General features: G+C 25.6%; 3 protein-coding genes across 3 annotated transcripts; 1 reads left to right on the forward strand and 2 right to left on the reverse strand.

The window, feature by feature from the left end:
* Positions 1 to 10,951: 10,951 nt before the first annotated feature.
* OCT59_001419 (uncharacterized protein) lies at positions 10,952 to 12,418 on the reverse strand (the record flags this gene model as incomplete). The annotated part of the gene is made up of 1 exon (XM_066139554.1): positions 10,952 to 12,418. One exon carries the CDS (start codon positions 12,416 to 12,418, stop codon positions 10,952 to 10,954), a length of 1,467 nt encoding a protein of 488 aa, XP_065988950.1.
* Positions 12,419 to 17,469: 5,051 nt separating this feature from the next.
* Positions 17,470 to 18,894, forward strand: OCT59_001420 (uncharacterized protein; the record flags this gene model as incomplete). Its single annotated transcript, XM_025325250.1, has 1 exon — positions 17,470 to 18,894. One exon carries the CDS (start codon positions 17,470 to 17,472, stop codon positions 18,892 to 18,894), a length of 1,425 nt encoding a protein of 474 aa, XP_025182102.1.
* A 2,782-nt stretch (positions 18,895 to 21,676) lies between these two features.
* On the reverse strand, positions 21,677 to 22,351 carry OCT59_001421 (uncharacterized protein; the record flags this gene model as incomplete). Its single annotated transcript, XM_025325249.2, has 3 exons — positions 21,677 to 21,926; positions 22,011 to 22,023; positions 22,345 to 22,351. The coding sequence occupies 3 exons, from the start codon at positions 22,349 to 22,351 to the stop codon at positions 21,677 to 21,679; spliced, it is 270 nt and encodes an 89-aa protein (XP_025182101.2).
* Between the last annotated feature and the right edge of the window lie 5,403 nt (positions 22,352 to 27,754).

Here is a 27,754-nt window from a genome sequence, read left to right on the forward strand (position 1 = left end):
GTTAGAAACATTTCGTTAAATAAAAAAATTAAAAAATTTATTCGTTTTTCCCGTTTTCCCACCGAAATCCACATTCTAAACCGTCTGAAAAAAAGAAAATTTCCGAATTTTATAAGTTCAGGCCTATTTAAAAAAAAAAAGAATAAAATTTTGAATATTAAAATGCATTTCGGTAGAATAAATAGACCAAAACAGAGAAAGAAACTTTAATACCGAAAGTGAAGTTCCGTACATCCAAAGATCTTGCTGTCTAAGAAAAAAAGAAAAGAGCAAAACGTTAGTAAGCGTTTCATTAAAGAAATTTTTAAAGAAAATTTCTGGAATCCCTACCGAAATCCTGCGCGTCCAAGTACTTGACTGCTTATAAAAAAAGAGAGAAAATCAAAAAGTTAGCAAAATGTTTCGCTAAAAGAAAGAAATTACATTTTTTTTTCAGAAGCCCTTACCGAAAAAAAAGAAAAAAATTGAAACGCTAGAAACATTTCGTTCTACCTTTTCTTATTTGTTTGATTATTTCAAAATTTTTATTTATTTTTTTTTTTTCGAAAATCTTAAAAAACTATTGACGATTATTATAGTGATCCTTTCACGTGGTTTATCTAAATCGTCGTTCTTAAGATAAAAGAAATTATCAGTTATAAATATTTATTTTGATTTTATTTATAATAAAAAGTTATTTATTAGAAATCATTATGAATTAGATTGCTTTCCAATGAACTATGTCTGCAAAAATTTGTTATCAATTTATAACCTTGACTAAAAACAAAGCAAACTATTTGATTATTTTGATTATTTACAATTTCAGAAATAGATCCTCTCTAAGGTACCTCACTAATTTAATATCTAAAATTTCGGAGAGCCTCTATTCCGAATAAAATTTTGGTCTTTCTTGCCAAAATGACAATCTTTAAAATGAAATTTAAAGTTTAGGAAAGTGTTTTTAAATGGGGATTTGAAATTATTACGTATTTAAATATTTCACGTAGAATTAATCAATTCTTCGCGAGTTTAAAATTAACTATAATCAATATTATATCGCAATATTTCTTGAGTATTATCCAATTGACGATTTTTTATGAAATTACAAAGAATAGTTTAAATATTGAAAATTATATTAAGTCATGTAATAATTTAGTATTAACTTGTCAAGAAACCAAAGATTAATTTTGTATATCAGTAAATCATATTATTAAAGAAATTATCTTATCAATAGATCTGTAATTATTTTCTGCAAACAGTGAATAATTAATTTATAAATAGATTTAATAAACAATTATTGCCAAATGTCTTTTTTTAGATGTTGCAATAAATTCTCATGAGTACAAAACAAAAATTCTTAGTAGTAATGATGTTACTTTCAATTATAACCCCTAATTTTGCATTAGTCTTGTCATTAAGAAAAATATGACCTCAATGATGAAATTCATGCTATTTAAAATCAAATATAGTGCATACTACATCACTTTTGTATGAATTTACTGACAATAATGGGAACGACTTAATTACAATAAATATTGTTATTCAATAAAAGTAACTAACAATTTTTACTTAGTAATTTATATTACAATATTTTTAATAATTTTGTAGCACAATTTGACAAATTTTATACCATACAAACATGTTCAAAGCCTTTTCATAGAGTATTGTGCTCTTATTTCAGTATGTGCTTAGAGGTCTGCATTGACTCCTATTTTACAACCAGGCTTGGAAATTAACTTAAAGTGCCCGGCCCGGCTTAATATATTAAAAACCCAGCCCGGACCGGACCCGGACTATTATTATATCATTTTGCTGTAAAAACAAAAAAATTCGGCCAGTTTAATTTCGGCCGGAATTAAGAATTACGAAAATCCGGGTTTAACGAAAAATCATGTGCGGGGTCCCGTTTGCAGACCTCTAATGTGGCTGAGATATTTTATTATATATGTTTGATTATTTTAAATTTTTTTAAATAAATATGCAGAAATTAAAATTATTAAAAAGCCATATTTATGGTTTATTGTAAAAGGCCACATTTATGGCTTATTGTGTAGTTGAACTAATTTTATAAAGAAGATAATCTCAACATTTGATTTCACATGAATAAAAAGCCTCATTTGAACACTAAATGGGGCTTTAATTATTATTAGTACATGTAAATACATTTATAAAATTTTTTTTTTCAATATGATTCCCCCCTTTTTTCCTAAATATTTAATATTCAACTTTTGAGATTTAATAAATTATTAAAAAAAATTTTATTTTGAAAAATTATTCATGAAAAAATTTTCTTCAAACAAGCGAGATATGCTATTTGGATGCATCATCATTCAATTCTTTTAAAAATTATATATTTCTTTCTATTTATTTAAAAATAAAATTTTATAATGTTTAATTCCTCTTTTATTCTAACAACATCAATACAATTTATTCTATCATATTTTCTAAACATACTATATCATTATTTATTACATACATAAACTTTTATAATAACTCTAGAATTGTTCATGAACATTACTATGATACATATAATTTAATGATATTTGGTTCAATTACTATGATTTGAAGTGTATTCAAGACAATATCATCGATATTTGATAATATTAATATATTGAGCGGAATGTGCATTTCATAATGTTGTAATTGTCACATACACCTGCTATCAACAATTACATCAAGTTAAATTTCTGTGTTGGAGAAATTTTTAAGGAGTCAACCAAATTAAAAAAAAATAATTTAAAACCCTTTCATTGCAAAACCTTTTCATTACACACATGTTTTATTATAGACATTTGCTTTATTCCCGCACAAGTATCATTCCCAAATATACAAATATAGTAACAAATGATTAAACTACTAGACCTTATTAAATATTATTCATTAAAAGCATTATATTTTAAATTTTACACAACTTCTTTCATAATTACAATCTATAATAATAACACAGTCTGGTCAATTAGTATAGTATATAACTTATTAAATTTATTACCAACGATATAAAATTAGAAGTTGTAGTTTAGGGAACAAGTTAAATTCAAAGAAAAATAAAAAAGAATCACATTTGAAAGCATTTTTTGTAACCAAATAATGTTTCACCTACACAAGAGATACAGTATTATTACTCGATTCCTTTAAAACTAATAGAACTTTTTATTATAGAATAAATTTCTTAAGAAATCTTATCTGACTGATAAAATGGAATTAGAGTATCAGACAAAGTATTCAAAATAATAAAACCTTCCTATTGCCAGCTCAAAGAAAATTGTTAATAAAATCAATTTGCATCCTTAATCTCATGAGAATCTACTTAATTACATTAATTTTAACAAACTTTGTGATTATTAAAGTTTCTAAACAACCCAGAATCTTTAAAGATAATTCTTTAAATATATTAAAGTATTTTGTCCTCAAACATGCAACAATAATAAAGAAAGTTTTCCTTTTATTATGATATACTATGGACTTTATATGAAAATAAATAACGAGGATTATTGGATTAATGGTGATTTTTCCCAAAGAATTGATCTAGCAGAGGCATAACAACATTACGCCAATCTCATGCAAAATTGTAAATGGCATATCAAACACCCCGATATTTTATGACTAGTGAACAAAATGAATGAGTCATTTTACGTTGTTGACTCTTGAAGCAATGCTACTTATATAAACAGATTAAACAAAAGTTTACAAAAAAAGAAAATATAACAGAATATTTAAATAATTAATATATTCAAACATTGGATTGGTATATTACTCAAAGAAGATGGATTAATAATTTATTGCATTTTACTATTTAATACTTAGAGAGAAATACTATTAGAAGAAACAAATTTTAGTATAGTTTAAGAGTGAACTAATGGAATATAGGCATAAAATTACTCTAACTATCCATATGTTTAATTATTTCAGAATAGGAGCTTATTTTACTGATATTGGAGAGGGAAATCTGATAGTTGACATACAAATTTTGATGAAAGAAAAATAATTTTAAGAATGTTAAAATACATAATTTATTCAAAGGTCAATCTGATGATAAAATATGTAAATTGACCAACCATTTATGACTAAATATGTACAGCTGGATGGAAAACTCACACAAGCCAATCGAGCCATGGATGTAACAGGTGATAAATTATTCAACAAGTGATAAATTATTTCATATTATTGAGTAATTACTCTAAAATAACTCTTTAAGTCATCCATCCAAAAAAAAACCAAAAAAAAGATATAATCAAGGATATGAACATTATATAGATATAAAGATTTATGAAAATAATTTAAAGGTACATATAACTGTAATTTGTACAGAAAGATACAAGATTTACTATTAGTAATGTTAGTAAAATTTCATTTTCATTACAATTAAATATTTTTCACACATTATACACAATAAGTTGCAAGTAACATGGATTTCAAGGATTACCATTATATTTTTAATATACAATTTAACTTTCTAATTTACATATACAAAAGATTTACAGATTGCTGGAAATAATATTTTTAATCATATTACCAATTACCTCTTTTATAAGCTTAAATAATTCACCACACCATTTATATATTTCTAAAATTAGAAATGATAATGATACAAGTAAAATAATTGTCAAAATATATATATCTCTTTATACAACAATTGATGATATTACAAAACTATTAAAACAGTATTAATCCAAAATACAACTTATGATAATAATTCTCCATGAACTTACAAATGCCAATTAGTGATCTAACAAACCGTATGGACATCAATAAACTTTTTTAAAAAAGTTACATGCTATAGGCGGGTGAATTTTAAGAGAAAAGTATTAAAGGAGGTGGTTTAAAGCAATATGCTAATACACATTGGACTACCTTGATTGTGCTAATTCTATTTTTAGATGTTAAGCAGAAATTCGAAATGTAACATATCCCCAAAAACTTATACCTTTACATATTAGAATTCTTTAGTGCATAGAATCATTAGTTCCGAATAAATATCATTCATATTGACGGTATTTTTATAGTATAGAATGGTTTTACTAAAATATTTATATTTACTAAGTGAAGAACTTCCGCGGTTCTACATATGTATAGTTATAATGTAAAATAAATTAAAAACTCGCATATATTTCTAATTTTTATATGAATTTTTCTCACTTGGATTGAATATTTTTCCATTTTTCTTTTTACTGAAAGTCATAAAGTCAAAAAACAAATAAAGTAATAAAGTTCATTTCATTTATAAACGAACGTGGCGCGTGACAATAATAATTTCTAAGATAACTAGTTTATAACCGGAATTAATTTTTAAAATAGTAATGTCATGAAAATTTTTATTCATACAACTTCTATTTATAACCATTTAGTATTTAAATGCTTATTTAAAAAAGTCATGACAAGGTGCGGGCACTCAGAAAGAGAAAATGAGAAAATGAAACGAAAAGATAGTATTCGATGAGTAGATCATCAATACGATGTTTGATGATGTGACGATTGTGACGTTATTATAATCACTATACGAACTATATATGAGAAATTCGCATACAAAAGCATTATTAACATTAACAATTTTCAAAAAAAAATTATTAATAGCCAGATATTAGAGGATTTCCGATTCTCGCATCTTTGAATAATAATAAAGTTTTTTCCTTCTTAAAAATCATATTATCAAGCTTTTAACTTAAAACTCTAACAAGTTAATATATTTTTATTGCAGGATTAAAATCTTAGAAAATATAGATATGACTATTTAAATAATCTAGTTTATAAAAATGAAAAAGGGCTAAAAAAAAACTATTAAAAAAATTACTGAACTAAAAACTAAAAAAAAAGAAGAAATGATTAAAAAAAAAAATTTATTTTCGGTAATAAAAAACTTTTATTTTTCAGTATTGAATTGAATTAAAATCTGAAAATAAAAAAAAATAATTAAAAAAGATTTTCGGTATTGAATAAAAAACCAAAAAATAAAAAAGAAAAATTTATTTAGTTTGAAAAAAGAGTTCGAAAAAAAAATAATCATAAATAAAAGTCAAAAGAAAGAAAGAAAGAAAATATTATAAAAAAATACAATTTTAAAAAAACTAGAATTTATAAAAAATTTAAGAAACGAAAAAAAATAATTAAATAAAGGTTTAAAGGAAAAATAGAAAGAAAAAATTAAAAAAGTCCGTTCTACTGCGCCGACCGCATTGAACAAAATTGGCAAATAGAAGCTCCAATGATTTATTCTCTAAAAAACTAAAAACAGTTAAGCAAGAAAAAATACAATTTACTAAATGGTTGTACATATAATTTGATTTTATATTACAATTTTTTGATAATACACCAATTTAACATTTTAATTAATGAATTTATAATAATATAAACATATCGTTCAGTTTATATACAGTACAAAATAATCATAAATTTTCTCTATTTTTCAATTACTTGAAATACTTCATAGCAATCTACTAAAAAATCAGAAGTTGGGATACCTATATTAGGATAAAAAGTAATATTATCACCATAAGTATTCCATATATTATGGCCTTTACAATAAAAATAACCCATATGTGGACCTTGACTATTAGCACAATAAATAGCACAATCTGGTTTTGTTACATAACCTAAATTTGCAGTAGAAATATCTTTTCCATCTGTGAAACTAAACATAAAACTATCTATAGTAGGTTTCCATTCATCATCTCCATTCCAATCAAGTGGATTATAACCTCCAATTAATTGTGTTGAACCTTGAATTTTTGCTACCCAAATAGTGGCTCCTTTATTATCACAATTTTGATGAAATGATTCAGCACTAAATCCATCCCGATTTGAGCGATATAATAATTTAAATTCATAAGGAATTTCATTTTTGTTATAGGAGGAATCTTTTCTGTCAATCCATGAAGCAAATAAAGGAATGTGATCTGACTGAATTAAAGTTGAATTAAGATTAGGCCTTCTTGAAGATGCTGTATTGGTTTTAGGTTTAATATTAGGAACAATATGAAATTCCAAAAGATCATGAATTAAATCTTTTGGTAAGATTTCTTTGTAAATATAAACTTTGTAAAAGAAATCTGTAGGTTCAATATCATAAAATCCAATTAATGGAATAAAATTATGTAATGATCTCTCAATCTTTATAATGTCATCAGTACTCCATTTGGTTGGATCACTTTCCATATTTTGTTGAAACAAGCACCATCTCAGTAAACGTTCCCAAACTTCGATTTCATTCATATTTAAATCATCTCTTTTTAATAATAATTCTAATAAAGGTGCTTTTAAACTAATAAATTTATCAGAATCAAATAAAATTTTAGGTTCTTTACAAATTTTTTCAAGACAAAAATTCCATAAATCTGTAAATGTCTCATGCTGATAAACAGTTTCAAGAATGCAAGTTGGGTTTTGATATAAAAATTCAGTTTGATGTTCAATTAAAAATTCTTGAATATGAGAAACTAATTGTTGGATATTGAGTTCATCTACAGCTATCAACAATTTCAATACATCTGGTCCTTGCAAATTTTTTAATTCAATGTTTCCGCAATAAATAAACCTATAAAATATAATTCAATAATTATTAATTTGATATTTTTAGACAGTTATTAAAACTTTATAACATAGTACGTTGTTACCTGAGAATAATATTAAATAAATAAGGCGAAATATTTGGTTTCCTTAAAATAAATTTTCCATCCTTTTTTTCAGCCCATTCATTAGAAAATGCTGCACGAAAATATAAAGACCTAATGCATAAAATATTTGAATGAGCATGGATTTCTTTAACATTCGGTTCTTCTCCAGCATAAATAACAACGTCATATCCTATTTCAGTTTCAAAAAGTTTTTCATAATCATTGGATAACTCTACCAAAAAATTTGAAGACATTGTAAAAACTTGTAAAGAGAAAAAAGTGTTTGTCATACGATCGGATATGAAAATTAACCTTAAATGTAATTTTATGTTTGATCGACATGCACAGTGACTTCATTGACTGCGGTAAAAATGACATACACGGGATTTTCATATCAGGTGAATTCGCAGATCAATTTATTAATGTTAAAAATAAAGAAAAAATAAAAAATATAAGTTTTAACCCATCTAACATAATGATAATTTACCTAACTTAAGTTACATGCCATACTATTAGTTGCGTAAATAGTCAGTGTTCGGAAATGACCTGGTCATTTGACCATTTTTCGGATTAGGAGTCATTTGGTCAAATGACACCCCATCATTTGGCATTTGGCATTTGAATTATTCGCGAAATGACAAATGCCAAATGATTGGGTATCATTTGACTGTCATTTGCGTCCTTTGTCATTTGGTCATTTGTCATTAAAATATTTAAAGATTATTGGACAATTTATAATCACGTGATGTACAAAAAGGAAGGACGTAATCGAAATAATCACAAACAGAATCAATTTTACCAAATTATTTATTTTTTACTGTAATCTGAAAATAATAAATAACACAACCATAATTATTAAAGTGATAATATCTGATATGTTATTTATTATATATAATTTTATTATATAATTATATGCATAAATAAATATTATGGCCATCTTATGATTAAATAAAGACAACAATTATATATAAAAATGGTGAAAAATGGGATCCACTACATGTGTTACAATTAAATATTTTATTGCAAAATCAATTAACTTTTATCTGTGTGGATAAAATGATCATTAGTGAAATAATTATAAGTGAAATAATCCTGTCTATAATAATATTATTAACAAATAATAACCTGTAAAATAATAACAAAATCACGTGATTAAAAAATCTTTACTACTATTGGAACTTTTTTGATTATATATATTAAACCAATTTTGTTTTAATATTTTTGTTTTCTTAATTAAAATAAACAAAATAATTAATAAAAATTCTCAGAATATTTAATATTTTTCAAATGACTTAAATGACAGGTCATTTGAGTTGCAAATGACAAATGACAAATGACTTGTCATTTGAGTCATTTGTTCATTTCAAGTCATTTGCTGAACACTGTAAATAGTTATGGTCAACTAGGTTTTTCCTGTTTTAGTAGAAAATTTTGTCCTGAATACATTGTGCAGTTTCTTCTTGCATTAAAGATGATATATGTTTAGTACCTAACTCGTCTATTCATTAATTAGCTCCAGGCCCTAATCAGTTACCAGAACTGCCACTAGATAATAAGCACCATATAGTCCCGAAAATAAGCACCCAGTTAGCTTTTTCTGTTGGTAGTTTCGTTTGGTGGTTTAAGATGTTTTATAATTTGAATAAGAGAAAGCAATATACTAGGAAAGAAAACAAGAAAAACATAATAAAATAAATTAATTGTTAAATATTTTAGGCCACCGTAAATTTATGGGTTTAATGATGGATTTTGATTACTATACCTTCAAAATTTCATTTACTATTATTAAATCAGGCTGCCATGTAAGCTATTGGTAATCCAATTTTTCAGTAGATTATTATGAAGTATTTCAAATAATTAAAAAATAGAAATAAAATTCAAACATTCAGTATTTCTTATTTATTATATAAATAAGCGAAATTACTTGGCACTTGGCAATTATGCTAATGAGTTAATTTATAATAAAAATTTAATATTTAAAATGTAGCAATTATTATTTTGTTATGACTTTATGTAACATAATGGTTTGAAAAAAGAGATTTGTTACAAAGTCTATTGAATTCATTATTTATAATTTAAATAGGGTATTATCAAACAATTGAAATATAAAAAACAAAGTTATAAAATTTAGAATTTAGTAAATATACTCATAAATAAAATGATGTTTATTTATTTTCTTTCTTTTTACTATTATTTTTAATGACTGAAGATTTAATTCTAGGAACAACTTTTTCATATACAGCTTTATACATCAAGCTAAATTTAAACTTTTCAAAATACTGTAGTTTAACCTGCTTTAAATTGAAAATCATTGGAGCTAAACTGTTGATAATTTAGTCTAGTTATTAATTATTATCTAAGATATCGTTCTGGAAACTGTCGTGAGTCTAGTAAAGTTCGATTAGTATGATTTTACGTCGATTGATAAATCATCTGATAGTTAGATATAAAACATATTTGCAAATAACTGAATAAATAAACATATAATAACAATTACATGATGATAATAATGAACGCATTAGAATTGTTAATGAAATAAATAAAATGGTGTGACTAAGTTACATAAATTTTAAATATTTTTCCAATAATAAACTGTTTATAATAAGTGATAAACTTCCGTATTAGAGAATTTTTAATAGTCTAAATATTATTTCTCGAGTTTAAAAGTTGTATGAAATAAATCTTAGATTCTAAGTATTCAAATTGTTGTTACAAATATCACAAATAACAATTACTATACATCAAGTATGTATTGTTTTTGAAATTCATGCATTTATGTTTACCATTTATATAAATATTACAACCTCTTAATGCATTATTGACTGCAGTAGTAAATGATTCGCAAACATTACAGATTTTCTTGATTTTCTTGTAAAATTAATAATTGAAGACAAGAAAAATATAATTATTGGCGAAAAATAAAATGGTTATGCTGGAAATTCATTTGTCATACAGCTTTTATTAATATGCTCAACAAAGAATCTATATATTAGCAATATCGACGGCGAAAGCAATTTAACGTTATATACCAAACGCATGGAAGGTCGAATATTGGAAGGTCAAATAAATTAAATCTTAAGATTTTAAAATGATAAAAGGGACTTTTTTTTTATACTAAATCGGTATATACTGTACGTAAGTTGGGATTTAAAAAAATAAAGGTAGAGAATTATAAAATTTTTATTTAAACATTTTATAATGAAAAAAACAAAAAAAAAAAGAATAAGAAATCTAAAAAACATTTAAATCAATCTTAACATTGTAATAAATAATACTGACAATAAATCTCGATCATTTAAAATGAACACTAAAATCCTATATTTCCTAAAAAAAAAAGTAAGCTTATTCTAAAAATAAAAAGTTAACTAAAATTTCTCCTCCTCTTCTTCGCTTTCTTCCTCTTCACTTTTAGTTACATATTTAATAGTACCTAAATTTTCATATTTTTTTATTACTTCTAAAGTTTCTAAATTATTATAACCACAATATAATTGATATTCTACAATAATTGTAAATGAAAGTTTTTTTAGTGTCCTCCTTTCCCAGCATATAAAGAATGATTCTAAATCATCTGGAGATACATCTGAATTTGTAATGTGGTGTATTTTTAATTCACAAAAATTATTTGGTGAATATTTTGCAACAGTTTCTAATACTTCTTTCTCTGATAAATAATCTGTACCACACCAAATTTTAATACTTTCTAAGTATTGACAATTGATAAGTATAGTTTTTAGTACATCTATCTCATCATCATTAAATATTACGAAAAGGCTTTTAAGATTTGGACAAAATTTAGCAATAGATAAACTTAAATCTTTGTTATTTTCACCTGTATAAAACTTTTTAAGGTTCTTTCCATTATTTTCTAAAAATTTCATTACATACTCAGGTTTTGGACATTCATAAGGAATTTTTAAAACTTGTAATTTTAAAAAATTAACATATTGTAATTTTATAAAATCTTCAAGTACTCCACCAAGGAATGAAAATAACAATTCTTGTAAATTTGAGAATGAACTGATAAATGAGAATGATGAAATATCATCATCACTATGAAATTTTAATTTTGTTATTGTATGAGAATGTTTTGTTATAGCAGGTATAATATCTGTCCAACTTCCATCATCAAAAGCTGATAAATTTAAATCTTTTAAATTATTCTGAGAAGATATTAAACCTTTTAACTCATCTGTAACACTACTACGAAAATCTATAGAAATAGATTGTAAATTATGGCATATTTGGGACAATTGATAAAAAAAATCCGAAGGAAGATCTGAACCACAACATAATTCTGAAAGATCTCTCGCTCCAGGAAAATGAGGGAAAGAAATATTAAAGTGACGCTTATAATAAAAATAACTATGGTAATAAGTCAATTTTTTCAAAGAAGAAATTTGGTTTGCAAACATTTTGATAATTTCATTTGCAACTAAACTATTTTTATCTACTGAAATTGAATATGGTCTATTTTTAAGGACATTAACAATCATCGTATTAATCCTATAAATTGAAAGAGCTTTGAAAAATGATGCATAATTAAATAACAATGGTTTTGAAGTAGGTGTTAAAATGAAAATTCCATTATTATACAAGAAATTTTTTGACTCATCTGGAAGACAAGCAATTAATGTACTAAGAATTGACGAATATATTTTGAACGATCTTTTACGATCAAATTTGAAATCAAAAGGATTCCTCCACAAAATTCTAACAGAAATTTCACACCAAAGACGATTAACTAACAAACATGAGTGTAAAGTGAATTTATCTATCTCTAAATATTCAAAAATCTCATTTAAACAATCAGCTGGAAGTTGACATGCCATTTTATTTGTATTAAGAAAAAATATTATGAACTTTGCTACATCGGGCGATTAATAAAATAATTTATATTTTAAACATCCGAAAGAAAGAAAATATTATTAAAATACGATTTAAAAAAAGCCGGACTCCGGAGTTAACTGTATTAGTTGATTCATTATTGTGTAACAAAATATTTGTTGATCAGTATAAGTTTAGATCATGTGTTGCAATGTGATCAAAATTGATGCTACAATTGTTGCAGTACATCCGAAAAGTTCCAAATACATATTTGATATTACACAATTAATTTTATAGTTACACATTTTATTTGTGTTTTCCAAATGATTAAAAATTTATATATTTTTAAATATTTAGTCATTAGAACTTACTTATAGCTTGTGATTCAAGTCATCACATAATTTTGATATTTTAAAGTTACACATAACCAAGGATTATACATAAATAACAATTGATATAATAAATCTAAAACTAGAATATATATTATTGGTATTGACTAAAAGAAATAATGTTAGAGATCAAGAAACTGATAGGAATGATATATAATTTTCTTAATATATTTATGTAAATCTCTAATCACAATGTTACATTAAACTATTAAACTGTTAGATTAGTTTGAATCTACTAGTTTGTGATAGCTTACATTATAAAATAAAAAAAGGTGTGTATAAAAAATCTATTATAACATTAATTGTAAGATGTCAACAATTCCCATGTGACAATCGTGACATGTAACATTGCCTTAACAGGAGGTCGGGGTCTTTTAAGTGAAAGTTATTGTAAAAAAAATGACTTCAATTTATAAATATACAAATTGTTGATCTCTCCTTTTATAAATAAGCTTCGTTAAAAATAAATAAATTTTTTAAATCCAGCTTTTTCTTAAATAAAATGAATAAACAAATGATTTTTTCTATTTATAATGAGTAAATTAAGTATAGAGAAATGGCAGATTTCGGTTTATTATAAGTTAAAATAGTAAAATAGTAAAAATTTAAGGGAATTGCTAAACGTGGCCTGGGAAATTGTCGCCTGGGGATTTTTTTCCAAATATTTTACATGATGTACAATATATAAAGTAAATTTATTAATTGGCTGACGGCTGATTTTTTTAACTTAGCTAATTTTTGATCAGCTAAACTTAAAATTTTATCGCAAGATATTTTAAAAAAAAAATTTTTGCAAACATATTTATTCAAAATAATCTTATCTAATGAAATTTTATTTGCAAATATTAAATTTTAAGTTACACATTTATGATTTTAAAGAAAAGAATCACCGTATTTTTAATGAAGTGATACAAATAAAAGAAACAATAGCAATAAATAAAAGATAAGTAAATTACAATGATCAAGAAGATGCTAATAAAAAATGAAATAACAATGAAGTAATGGAAAGTAGTAGAAGATGAAAGGGAGTAAAAAAGAGTAATGAGAAATGATAGGAAACAAAAAAGGAGAAATATGGCATGATGGTAGATGAAGAGGAGTGATGGGAGACGAAAAGGAGTGATGAGAAGATGAAGAGGAGTAATGGGAAGGTGAAGAGGAATGATGAGAAGATGAAGAGGAGTAACGGGAGACAAAAGGGATAGATGGGAGACGAAAAGAAGTAATGAGAAGATGATGAGGAGTGATGAGGGACGAAAAGGAATGGTGGGAGACGAAAAGGAGTGATGGAAAGATAAAGAGGAATGATGGAAAGATGAAGAGGAGTGATGGGATACGAAAAGGAGTGATGAGAAGCTAAAGAAGCGTGATGGAAAGATGAAGAGGAGTGATGGGAGACGAAAAGGAGTAATGAGAAGATGAAGAGGAATAATGGGAGACAAAAAGGATTAATGGGAAACGAAAAGGAATGATGGAAAGATAAAGAGGAATGATGGAAAGATGAAGAGGAGTGATGAGAAGATAAAGAAGCGTGATGGAAAGAAGAGGAGTGATGGGAGACGAAAAGAAGTGATGGGAAGATGAAGAGAAGTGATGGGAGACGAAAAAGGAGTGATGAGAAGATAAAGAGGCGTGATGGAAAGATGAAGAGGAGTGATGGGAGACGAAAGAAGATGAAGAGGAGTAATGGGAGACAAAAAGGTTTGATGGGAGACGAAAAGAAGTAATGAGAAGATGAAGAGGAATGATAAGAGACGAAAAGAAGTAATAGGAAGATGAAGAGGAGTGATGAGAAGATAAAGAGGCGTGATGGAAAGAGGAGTGATGGGAGACGAAAAGGAATAATGAGAAGATAAAGAAGCGTGATGGAAAGATGAATAGGAGTAATGGGAGACGAAAAGGAGTGATGAGAAGATGAAGAGGAGCAATGGGAGACGAAAAGGAGTGATGAGAAGATGAAGAGGAATAATGGGAGACAAAAAGGATTGATGGGAGACGAAAAGAAGTAATGAGAAGATGAAGAGGAGTGATGGGAGACGAAAAGAAGTGATGAGAAGTTGAAGAGGAGTGATGGGAGACAAAAAGAAGTGATGGGAAGATGAAGAGGAGTGATGGGAGACGAAAAGGAGCGATGGGAGACAAAAAGAAATGATGGTAATTAAACAGGAGAGAAAAGAGATAACAAAAAATGAAAAGATGTAATAGAAAATAATGGGAGATGAAAAGTATAGAATAATGAAAGTAATAGGAGGTGAAAAATGATGAGAGACAAAAAATAAAAAAATGATCATGATAGGAGGTTGGGTAGCAAAAGATAGGAAACCAAGTAAAAATAAAACATGAAGTAAAAAAAAAAAACAAAATAAATAATAAAAAATATACCTTTATTAATTATATAAAAAAAATGAAATAAAATTAGTGAAAACGAAATATGAAACAGAAACAAAATAAAAAAAAATAAAAAAAATGAGTAAGAAACAAAACGTAAAGTCAGTATTCCGAATATTTATCAGACAAACATTTTTTATAGGGTGATCGTATGTTGAGAGCATCTTATTATAGTTTGTATACAAAAATTTTAGGTTGTTAGCAAAGTAAATTGTCGTATTAATGTTCCTTATCGCCTCTATAAAGCAGATAGTATGAAGTGAAATGATAAAATCTATAATTCCATGTTTTTTTTAAAAAAAATAATCATATTTTCCAAAATTAAAAAACAATTAAGGTTTCATATTAACTAAGAGATAGAAACTAGACAGTCAAACGAAAAAAATGCCACTAGCAGTTGTCCTTATAGTCACGTGTTAGTCACATGCCAGCAGCGTTAAAGTTGCTAAATCAGAGAAGTTTTTATAGGGTGACAAGGGTGACAAAAATATAAAATAAGAATAAAATATCAGAAAGTAACGTATTAATTTTATTGTATAAGAGAAATAAATATCTTATCATTACGCAATTTTGTAATTTAAATAAATAAGATCTTATTTGTACTAGGTCTATAAGAACAATTGTTTAATTTTTCAAATATAATGTTTTACTTTATTTGTTTTATTCTTTAGTAATTATATAAAGAATTATTTGTACAGTCCACTAGAAAAAGCATTAAAGAAGTATCATGTTCCAGTTACATAACACAAAATAAAAGAAAGGTTTGTACAAGAAAAAATTTTATTGAATAAATAAATACGTCACAAAAATTATATTACTATAATCAGGTAACAATCCGTTTCATCGTAATGATATATTATAAATTTCATATATTTTTGTCAGATTATAAGCCGCAGTCAAAGCTACGTAAAACGTAGATCATGTGATACGTATTGTTATATTGTATATGAAACACATTTTACGTCTAGATTTGGAAACAATGAAAATGAAAATTCATGAAATTACTTATTTTGTTACTCTAATACACTGGGGTCGGTACAAACGGAGCATTACATTAATTTTTCGTACCCTGTATCATGATTTCATTTCTTAAAAGAGGTTGAATAATTTTATTACTTCGTCTTCAATGTCTATTCGATGCATAGCGTTTCACGATATAAAATATTTTATATTAATAACATTTAATAACATTAATTATTTTTAAACGAAAAATGATTTATTACTACGGTATTAACGATGATAGGGATGACAGGAAAGAAAAAGTCGTTGTCAGATCATAGCAATATTTCCTAATGTGGAAAATTAAGAATTAATTGAATATATCTTACGATTTTATTATAAATTTTCAACATGAAAATTCTGCGGAAAAAAGTCCGAATCGTTCTCATGTATTTGAACAAATAAAACGAATAAGCAAATTAATAAATCATTTTCATTGTATTCAATAATTACAAATTAAACCACATATGGAAAATCTTTTACTAAAAGATTATAAGGGGTTTTTGTGTATCAATTTTCATGATTGTTTAATGTAAATGTTACATGAGAAACTTTAAAATAATCGTTGTTTTAGCCACAAAAATAAATATTAACGTTAATTTTTAATTTTTGTATTTTGAAACATTTGTTTTTTTTTATCCCGAAATAAAACAACGATTTTCAATGTTTATTTTATTTCCAAAATAAAACTTATTGCTTTTTAATAAGTCAATTAATTGTATCTAATTAGGGCATTCTTGTGTACCAAAATTAAGTTTCAACGACAAAAAATGCCGCGCTTTCAATAATTTCTTAAATGGAAGAAAAAACAAATGTTGTTGGGACACAGCAGAACTCCCTAATTTGAAAATCAAGAACAATTATCAATCATTAAATGTTTTATTTTTCTAAATTTTTAATGATTGTTTTATTGATTCAAACAATCGAATAAATCAATATTTCTCTTTCAAGAATTGAAAATTCTCATATTGAAAACATGTAAGCCCCTATTGCATCAGAACATTATTAACTAAACTAAACATATATATTAATATATAATATGATTAATCAAAAAATATTTTAATTTATGATTTGGCTTGACAAATTTTTATATAAATATGCATTCATATCTTTAAACTATTTTATCATTTATACCATTCAGTTTAATTATTCTTTGATATAATCATCCAGTTTTTTTTAAATTTTTTCTTTTTCTTTACAATTTTCAAATTTCCTTCTCGCAGAGAGACGTTTTCTAATAACTTAAAATTTTCATCATTACATTTACCACTTTTAACAATATGGCATCACTCGTAAGAGATGTTCTCTTATTAATTTTTACTGAATTAAATGATCTTGATTCTTTGCATTCATGTAGTTTAGTAAATAAAAACTGGTGTCAAGTGGCTGTACCTTTGCTATGGAAATCTTTTTCAGATACTTACGAAAATCCTTACAATTATAAACGAGAATCACGTAAAAAATTTTACAATGTTATCGCCCACTTTCTACCAAATAATCCAAAAGATCTTTTGCCACAAAATAATATTTTATTACCTTTAAATAAATTTCCAAAAGAACCAATGTTCAAATACATGGATTTTCTCACTAGTCTCTCGACAGTATGGATTGAAGATATGGCAAAACTATTAATAAATGACGAAGTTGGGTCTAAATACAAAGAAAGAATATTAGAATTTGAAATTTACAAATTAATTTTTAATAGATGTAATAATGCAAAGAATTTCCATTGGTATACCAAAAAGAGACTATATCGGTATCCAAATGCAAAAATTTTTTTTTCAAAATTACGTTCCCTCGAAATATCCCCTAGAGGTATAACCTCAAAAACACTAATCAAACTTGGCAAGATTTGCCAAAATTTAACAAACTTGGAGATACATATGTGTGATGAGGATACTCCAGGTTTAGCCTCATTCATCAAAATACAAAAAAAATTGCAGTCATTATGTCTAGAATTTGATGAAGAGAATGATGAGGTAGAAGAACAATACATATTACTAGGCAACATTATTGAAAAAAAGGCTGCAACATTAAAAAAAGTTATAATACAACCCATTATCACATTAATTTCACCTATATTTGTTCTATCATTAAAAAATATACAATATTTAGCTCTTAGTAATGAATATGGTGAATTATATGAAAATGTTGAGTTGTGTGAATGGAAACGCTACTTAAACATGGCATCTTTTCCAGATCTTCAATATCTTGAGACAACATGTTTACCAAGCAGTATTACATGTTTAATAATTGAAAAATCTGGGAGAAACATTTTAGAAATTAATATACATTCTCCACTTGAATCTGAATCTGACAATAGAAAGTTAATTGAGGTGATATCAATATATTGCCCAAAACTAATAAAATTAACTGTGAATGTTGACTATAAAAACTTGGGAGAAATGAGCAAGATTTTTTCAAGTTGCAAGCAGTTGGAGAAATTATTTCTTACAACAAATGTTAATATATTACCAAATGGAGATGAATTATTAAGAGTAATGAGCGAAGCGTCACCTATGGTTTTACAAGAATTTAAATTTGGAGACAAATGGAATTTTTCATTGAAAGGGTTGGAATCATTTTTTGAAACTTGGAAATCTAAAAATAGACCACCAATTAAATTTAACCATAATTGGGATGAATTGGTTTATTCGTGGACGGATGATCATGATAAGATGGTGGAAAAATATATGAAAGTGTAATTAAGTAAAATCGAACATTAAGTTTTATTATTATATTATTATATCAAATTTTATATTGATTGTATACTAAAAATGCTTCTGCAGGCAGAAGTATCTTATTTCTAATAAAAATTTCTTCTCGCTTAAATTTCTCTTAATCCTTTATATATTGTTTTCTAAATTACTTATCATTCATATCGTAAAAATTACTGTGAAAGTTTTAACACAGCATTATACAATTTGTAAACTGGGTGAATTATCTTTTATTTGATTTTGTTAGATAATTACTAAAGTAAACTATTATGATATAAAGAGTAATAATGAGGCTCAATTAATTTTTTTTTTCCTTTTGGATCATTTTTAAATCGGACAATAAAAATATAATTTTCGTAAAACACATGCAATTATCAAAAATCATATCAATCACAGGTTCTGTTTTTCTACTTCAGTTCTCCTATTATAAATCTTACGTATTCCATTTACGATTTAAAATCAAGACTTAATTTTATTTTTATATCACGCGACTGATATTTCTGATCATTTCACCGACATTTTTGAAGGATAATGGTCACTAAGATGAATCATATATAAGTACCGTTATGAGACTTTGTAAAAACAGTTAAGTTGAAATTGACTTTTTTATTCGAATTAAAATAATGAAATCCTTATTCTCTTTCTTTACATATTATACACAGTGAAATTCGATAAACCGGATCTATCGGTTCCACTAAAAATATCCGGTTTATCGGGATATCCGGTATAGCGAAAAAATTTCGATATACTGAAAATCTATTATTCTGAATTTTCAAAAAAATTTCATGCTAATAGAACTAATACACGCTATAATTTAATTTTTTCATCTTAGTTTTAAGTCATAGAATTCATGAAAATGAATATTAATTGAAGATATGAGCAATACATAACTTCAGCCGGAATTAAGAATTTTATAATTCTGGCCAAAATTAAGTTTTACCGTATCACGTTACTTAAATTTTATTGGTCAATTATCACGCGATCCGGTTTATCGAATCATTTTTACTATAGCTGGTTAGAAAATTGATCCGTTATAGCGAATATCGAGCTTTTACTAGTAAATTCCGGTATATCGAAACTATTTTACAGCTGTTTTCATAAGACCTGGGACAAATAAATTTTTGAACCCGACCGCCGACCCACCGATCCAGCTCAGTTGTTATTTATTTTACAAATCAAACTATCAAATCAGGATCACGTGCCCAGCTAAAAATACCGGATCGGCGGATCGGCGGATCGGGTTCAAAAATTTAGTTTGTCCCAGATCTTATGAAAACAGCTGTAATATAACGTGATAAGTTTTTAAATTGTTTTTATGCGTAGATTACTTAAAATCATATTTAAAAAATTATTTGAAGATGTAAATTTCGAAATTACCTATTTTATGAAATTTTTTATAATATAAAATCAATAAAGAGTTTTTTAAATCATTTTTATGTGTAGATTACTTTCTAATTCAAACCAAGAATTAGTCTAATAGATAATTCAGCAATTTATCTACTTTAGAAGAAAAATTTTTTTATCCAAATCTAAAATAATTGTCCATATCATTTGTTGTTACAGCTGCTGTTTCAAGGTGTGATATTGATTGAAAAAAAAAGAAATACGATTGATAAATACTTTCTAAATAAAATTTAATATGATTTTCAATATGAATAAGATTCTGTCCATTTTTTTTTCTTGGTGTTCTAAATGTTACTTCGAGCGCGTAAAATTTCAAATTTTTCTGACTTTGAAAGCTTCTAAGTGTAAAACTTATAATCGTCCATCGATTATTAAAAAAGTTCAATTAAATTGTTCTCTGTAAAAAAAAGTCTATTACACCATCACATACAATTATTTCGCGCAACATTATTAGTAATACTAGAATACTGTGGATTTTGATTTTATAATAAAAACAGAGGTCCTACAAATCGGAACTTCATTTTGGAAAGGAGATTTTAAATCTGAAAAAGAATAATATTACAATCCGAATTAAACAGTACCGACATAAAATTTTTCAAATTATAATATCTATAGGTATTATTATAATGATTATATGAACGCTTAATAAATTAATTTGATAGTTGAATAGTATGGTATTGTATCTTCTCAGGTTTATATTTTTTCACTGGTACAAAATTTTTTAAAAAAAATGATCTAATAAATTAATGAAACTCGATAAAATTGAAGTGCGGCCTTCAAATCTTAAAATAAATGAAGAAATAAATGAAAAACAATAATTCCAATTGAAGGTTAGTAATGTTTTATTGTATGTATCCAGATTACAAAAATTATTTTAACCTATCAGCATGAAGTACTATAAAGATCCCGTAATAATGTATTATTTGTCGCTTGAAGCTGTTCATATATATGTTTTAAAAAAATCATGTTCTCAAACATTAACAAATTTGTATGACAAATACTTATCCCTACAATAATTCATACTATGTACATGATATTTTTTATTAAAATTCACGTTTGAATTTTTTCGTATTTAATTATATTTTATTTGATTTTTATCACATTTAGAAAAAAGTATCGCTTTATTCAATTTTGTTACATTTATTTAATACATTTTTTAATATTAAAAAAAATATAACTATGAATTACGAATAATAAAAAATGAATAATAATTTTTTAAAAAAAAAGAAATAATTTTAAAAAAAAGAAATAAGGTCCATTCTGAAAGATCTTGATTAACATTAGGATTTTGAGCGCATGAACATTTCATCAAGTTATTCCAAATTTCAATTTCATCTAATGTAATATTTCTTGTTTGAGAATGAATTCAATCATTTGGAGTATCGGGAATTATTTCTAAACAATAATTTCTTATAAGTTTAAAATTATTACTTTCAAAAATATTATCATCAAGAAATTTAGTGACATTATTTTTAATAAAATCTTTTTGATTATCAATTAAAAATTCTTGAATATGCACAACAAGTGATTCCAATTCAAATTCATTTGCTGTTGTCAATAAGGTCAAAATATCTACAGCTTCAACACTTAAATCAATCTTTCCACAATATAAAAATCTATTATTAAATTAGTTTATTTAGCTTAGTTTTTTTACATAATTTTAAGTTATCAAGTTTAAAAATTATTTTGAAATAAATTACCTGAAAATATTTTCTAAAGTTTTTGGTGGAATATTAGATATCTTAAAAATGAACTTTCCATCCCCCCTCTTTTCCCTTAAATTAGAACGAAAATAATCTGATCGACGAAGAATTAAGGAATGAGCATAAATTTCTTGTACATTTGGCTCTTCTCCCGCCTGTATAATAACGTCATAATACTCTTTACTTTCAAAAAGTTTTTCGTAACCTTTCATAAGTTCCGGCCAAAATTTTGATGCCATTATCGTATATAAAATTTTTTATCAATATTTTTTTAAAAAAAAATATTTGTTTTTTAAAAATATTAAACTTTAATTTATAGTATCATATTTACTTTTCATTTAATTTGACCAAAAATGCAGAACAGGTTTGTTCAATTCTAGTTAAGTAGTAACGTCGGATATTCCGCTGTGTAACTTTCACAGTTCATCACTACCGATTAAATATATGGCGCAATAGATTAGAGGTTAAGCTTAACCGGTTAAAACATTTGTTAACCGGTTACTGTAAAAAACAATTTTTAATCGGTTAAATTGCACCCCATTCGACCGATCGACAAAGGTTCTAACCTTACATTTCATGTCTCAAGGTGTCTAGGTTAGTTATATCTTTTGTCGATCGGTCGAATGGGGTGTTAATTAACCGGGTAAAGGTTTGGTTAACCGGTTATTAGCTTTTTTGGACCGGTTCCAACCTCACTTTTTTTCCGTAAAGAAATCGTCTAAATAAACTTACTAGTTACTACTATTTCCCTGATAAATAAAGCTCCTATTCTTTTACCAAATGGTAATAATAATAATATTTTTAAGAATCCTAAATATGTATTTTTTTAAAAGTCATATATATTATTTCCTAAAACTTTACAATTTCAAAAGATCAATTTACTTAATAATATTTTATTATTTACTTTGAAATACTTTATTATTTATTTATGAATTCAAAAACACAATTTTACAATTTATTTACAAATTCGATAAGATTTCAATAATATATTTTTTACAATTGCGATCAAATCAGCCTTAATTTATAATATTTTTTTTTTCAATGAGAAGAAAAGACACTATCGAATAAATCATTAAATAATGGAAAATTTTCCTATAATAAATTGAAACTTCGGTTCATGATAGAACTAATAAGGGAAAGCTGACAAAAAAATTTAATAGTTTTTTATTACCTACAGTAGATTACCTAATGCCTTATGCTTACCAATACCAAAGATATATTAAAATCTTATTTTTTTGATCGTTGCCGTATCCATGTAATCAAAATTTTCGAAATAAAAAGAAAAAGAAAGAACTTAATTCTTTCTTACGGAATTTCGAAGTCGAATTAGTGAAAAAAAAAAATGATAAAATCATAACGAACGATGTAATAAACGAATTTCCCGGCTCGCATATTATTACATTATCTATATTATAGTACTTTCTATTTCAAATATTTACAAAAATTATATATATCTCAGATGCGGTTACAGGCGCTAATGGTGACTTGTTAGCTCAGCATAAGATTACTCACATCATAAATATTTCTCCGTGTGTAAATTTTTTTGAATACTTACTTCCGTAAATGTAAATAGTGTAAGTATGTAATATATTATTTATTTTATAAATTAATTTATAATATTATTAATTAGATATTCATTAATGCATGATGCGTAATATTTTTTCGGCCCAATATTTTATATCCAACTTATTTTTAGATTTATTGAAATATAACGTAAGTAATGCAGAAGACTGGTTTTGATTATAAAGAGGAGGACGCGCCGACGTGGTAAAGTACTTTTTCGTAATTTATTCTAATAGTTGAACATCTTATATAAAATATAATAAATTATTTTAGAATTACTTTCTCCGAATTATATGATTTTCTAAAATTAATAGATTAATAATTCGAATTAGCAAACATCAGCTTGACAACTTGAGCAGTGGACCTAGGGAACTTTTTTTTATAAGATTGATTTTCGGATAGACGGATAAAAGAAACAAAGATATCCAAATATGTTCATATATCAGTGTGAAAGTTATGATCATTTTAAATTCTAATTCTTCAGCACTACGACTAATAGTAATGGCTATCATCAATCATCATATGTTTAATTTGTATAAGAAAAATTCTTTCCCATTGCAAAAATGGAGCGATCTTACATTAAGAAACTTTTCACTTGTCATTCTAAATTGTTTAATATATTTCTATAAATTCTGAACAATCTGAAGTTTCATGTTAGAACGTCTATTAAATTAAATTGATTTTTAAGAAATTTTAATAATCTTGCAACCACAACATTTTCAGATTCCTCGCTCAACATATAATTTGACTTTAATTTATTACTTCTTTATCACACGATATTAACAGAAAAGAATATATATCTATTCACAGAATAAAATTTGTACAAAATTTTTTTAAGCTAAAATAATCATTAATTAGTAGAAATCCCAGATGTTAAATTCTCATTTTCATTTTTGAAAACTTTAGTGTATCAACTATTGAGCAAGTATGTGCGATATTCGTTCAAGGATCATTTAATGAAAAGAATTATAAATTTAATGTTAAAATAAATTGAATTCAATATCATTAAATTAAATGTTGATTGCTTTTTTGTAAGATAAAAAAAAGTGAAAATTTTTTTAATTTCGCTAGGAATTTTTCAGAGTTTTTTTGATATTTAATAACCATACGATTCGATTTGGATGTAAAATAAATCTGTTTCAAAATTTTATTAATAAAAGATTTTTTTTATAAATAATTTAATTATTTTACTTATTCATCACCTATCACAATAAATGCGTTTATTATCTCCTACGCTTGACCTTGGAAAAGTATGTATCACGTGTTTCACGTGATATAATCCGCAGGTTGATTAACTAACTTTTTTTTCATTCTTCCCTTTTCTTTCGTTTGCCCTTTCACTTCCATTTGTACCTTCCTTCATCTCTCCCTCATTCTTTCCTTTTCCTTCCCTTTTCTCTTTACTTTTACATTTCCCTTCTCTTTTCTTTCCCTTCATTTTCCCGCTTCTCTCGTTGAAAAAATCTTAAACGAAATGTTTCTAGCGTTTCAATTTTTTTCTTTTTTTTGGTAAGGGCTTCTGAAAAAAAATGTAATTTCTTCTTTTAGCGAAACATTTTGCTAACGTTTCGATTTTCTCTCTTTTTTTATAAGCAATCAAGTCCTTGGACGCGCAGAATTTCGGTAGGGATTCCAGAAATTTTCTTTAAAAATTTCTTTAATGAAACGCTTACTAACGTTTTGCTCTTTTCTTTTTTTCTTAGACAGCAAGTTCTTTGGATGCACGGAACTTCACTTTCGGTAAGTTTCTTTCCTATTCATTCTACCGAAACGCATTTTAACATTCAAAATTTTATTCTTTTTTTTTTAAATAGGTCTGAACTTATAAAATTCGGAAATTTTCTTTTTCAGACGGTTTAGAATGTGGATTTCGGTGGGAAAAGAATATGTTTTTTAATTTTTTCTTTAACGAAATGTTTCTAACATTTCGTTCTTTCTTTTATTTTTAGACAAGTATGACTGTATGAATGTGTGAATTCAGTAATTCAGTAGGAAATCGAAGATTTTTCTTGGTGAGAAATCGGAAGATATTTTTTTTTAATTTTGTTAATTTTAACGAATCTTATATATAATTTTATTAATAATAATACGATAATAATAAAAGAACCATAAAAATATTAAATAAAATAAAAAATCGATAGAAAAACAATTATAAAAAACAACAACAAATAGCTTCCAATAATTCTAAAATATCACTTTTTTGATTCAACCATGTATTAAATAAATCATGGCACTTTAATACTGTATAAGAAGGAATTTGTGCTTAGTGAATATGGGTACGTTAAAAAAATGCGAGATTTAAAAATTCAAAATATTTGAAGATACCTTATGATCGACGAAAAATTTTTTTATCGCAACATGTTAGAATCGAAACGTTAAAACTTCATCACCCGATCAAGAGATTTGGGAGCTATGTATTTTTAGATACAATGAGTTTATAAGTGGAATATTTATCATTAAAGAATGTTTAAAGACAGTATTAAATATTAATCAAATAAAAAAAATGTGTTCATTTTTTTAAAAAAAGTTATAATATTTTCTTTTCTTCTTATGATTTATCATGTTTTGTCTAAATTTATACTGTGAAATCGTTCCTATTTGTCGGTAATTCAACATGATGGGTAAATTTAAAAATAGAAATATGCTGAATAATTCATATAGTAAAACTTAAACATAAATATTTATTATGCAGCCTATTAGAAGGTTGGATTAAAATATTGGTTAATTATTTAAAAAACTAAAACATTTATATATAAAAAACTGTTAAAATTAGACATGATCTTGAGCGGCATGCATAATAATACCGACAGTTATTAAATGGGAGGGTAACATAAACAGTCAATAGTGGGACAATGGATTATTGACCGATATTTTTACTCTCCCATCCAATTCGTTGATATGACGTTCGTTTCTAGTATAATTGGTTACATTCAGAATAATCTCTTTAATAGTGACTCATCGGGAATCGAAATTCTTTATTATTTTCTCAATGAATTAACTTAATTTGGTATTTCCGTCGTTGCCGTTTTCTCCTTTCTAATAATTATATGATATCTTTGTATTGTACATATCAGATTATCTCATTGTCTCTTGTTAATTGATACAGTATATGAGTTATGAGTATGCATGAAACTGATATAATCTACTTTTGCTTATCAGGATTGTTTAAATGAAAATTTTTTTCTCAATGAATTAACTTATTTTGGTTTTCCGCTGTGAGTTCTCTTTCCCCTTTCTATTAAAACTCATTTTTTCTAGATTAATAAAGGAAAGACACGTATCAGAGTAAAAACTTTAATTAATAATTTTAATAATAAGACTTACTTTTTACATATCTGATATGATCTTTACACATGATAAGAAAGTTAATGATCAAAAAAGTCAATTCGCGTCTAATAATTAATTATTATACTATATAAAAACAGGTAGGATGGCGTTTTTTTTTTATAGAGTAAAACTAATAAATGTGATTAAAATTATGTCATGCGAAAAAATGAGATTATTTTTGTGCATTTGTGACATTCCGGAGGATTTTTGTGACATGCCAGAGGGCGTTCTTTTCGTTTTTTTTTTGTTTTTTTCGTTTTATTTATTTCCGATAACTTGGAACTTGGATTTTAATTTAATCCATTCGAACTTGAGATAGTTTAGTGTAACTTTGAATTTTATATTATATAACGTTAAAAACAAGAACAATTCGTTTAACTGAGGACGTTAGACATGTTTATGTACTGTACGTTGAAAATTTCATCAAGATTTGAATTCTATTAAAAAAATGTATATTGTAAATTATATAATACATGTAATAATTGTAATATGTAACAATATATAATCTCTACTGTATAAATAAATACGAAAACAATACTTACATGAATGATAGAAATATTTCGGAAGACAAGATAATATATTAAAAGTATATACAGTTATTAAAACGCATGCACTTAATTATCACATCAACGTAAACAGAGTGATTAAATTTTTTTTTTTTAATATATATATAAGAGCTACTCCGTTCAATCGTTCGCACCATCATTATTCTGGGACTTTGGGATACATAAAGACGTTTCATCTTATATTCCTTCATTTTAATTGTGTATTAATAATGAAATATCCAAATATCCTAAACCACAGGTAAAGCAAGCAATAAATAATAATGATAATAATTTACCAAGATTTCT

This window comes from Rhizophagus irregularis, chromosome 1, assembly GCF_026210795.1.
Source record: "Rhizophagus irregularis chromosome 1, complete sequence".
Classification (NCBI taxonomy): domain Eukaryota; kingdom Fungi; phylum Glomeromycota; class Glomeromycetes; order Glomerales; family Glomeraceae; genus Rhizophagus; species Rhizophagus irregularis.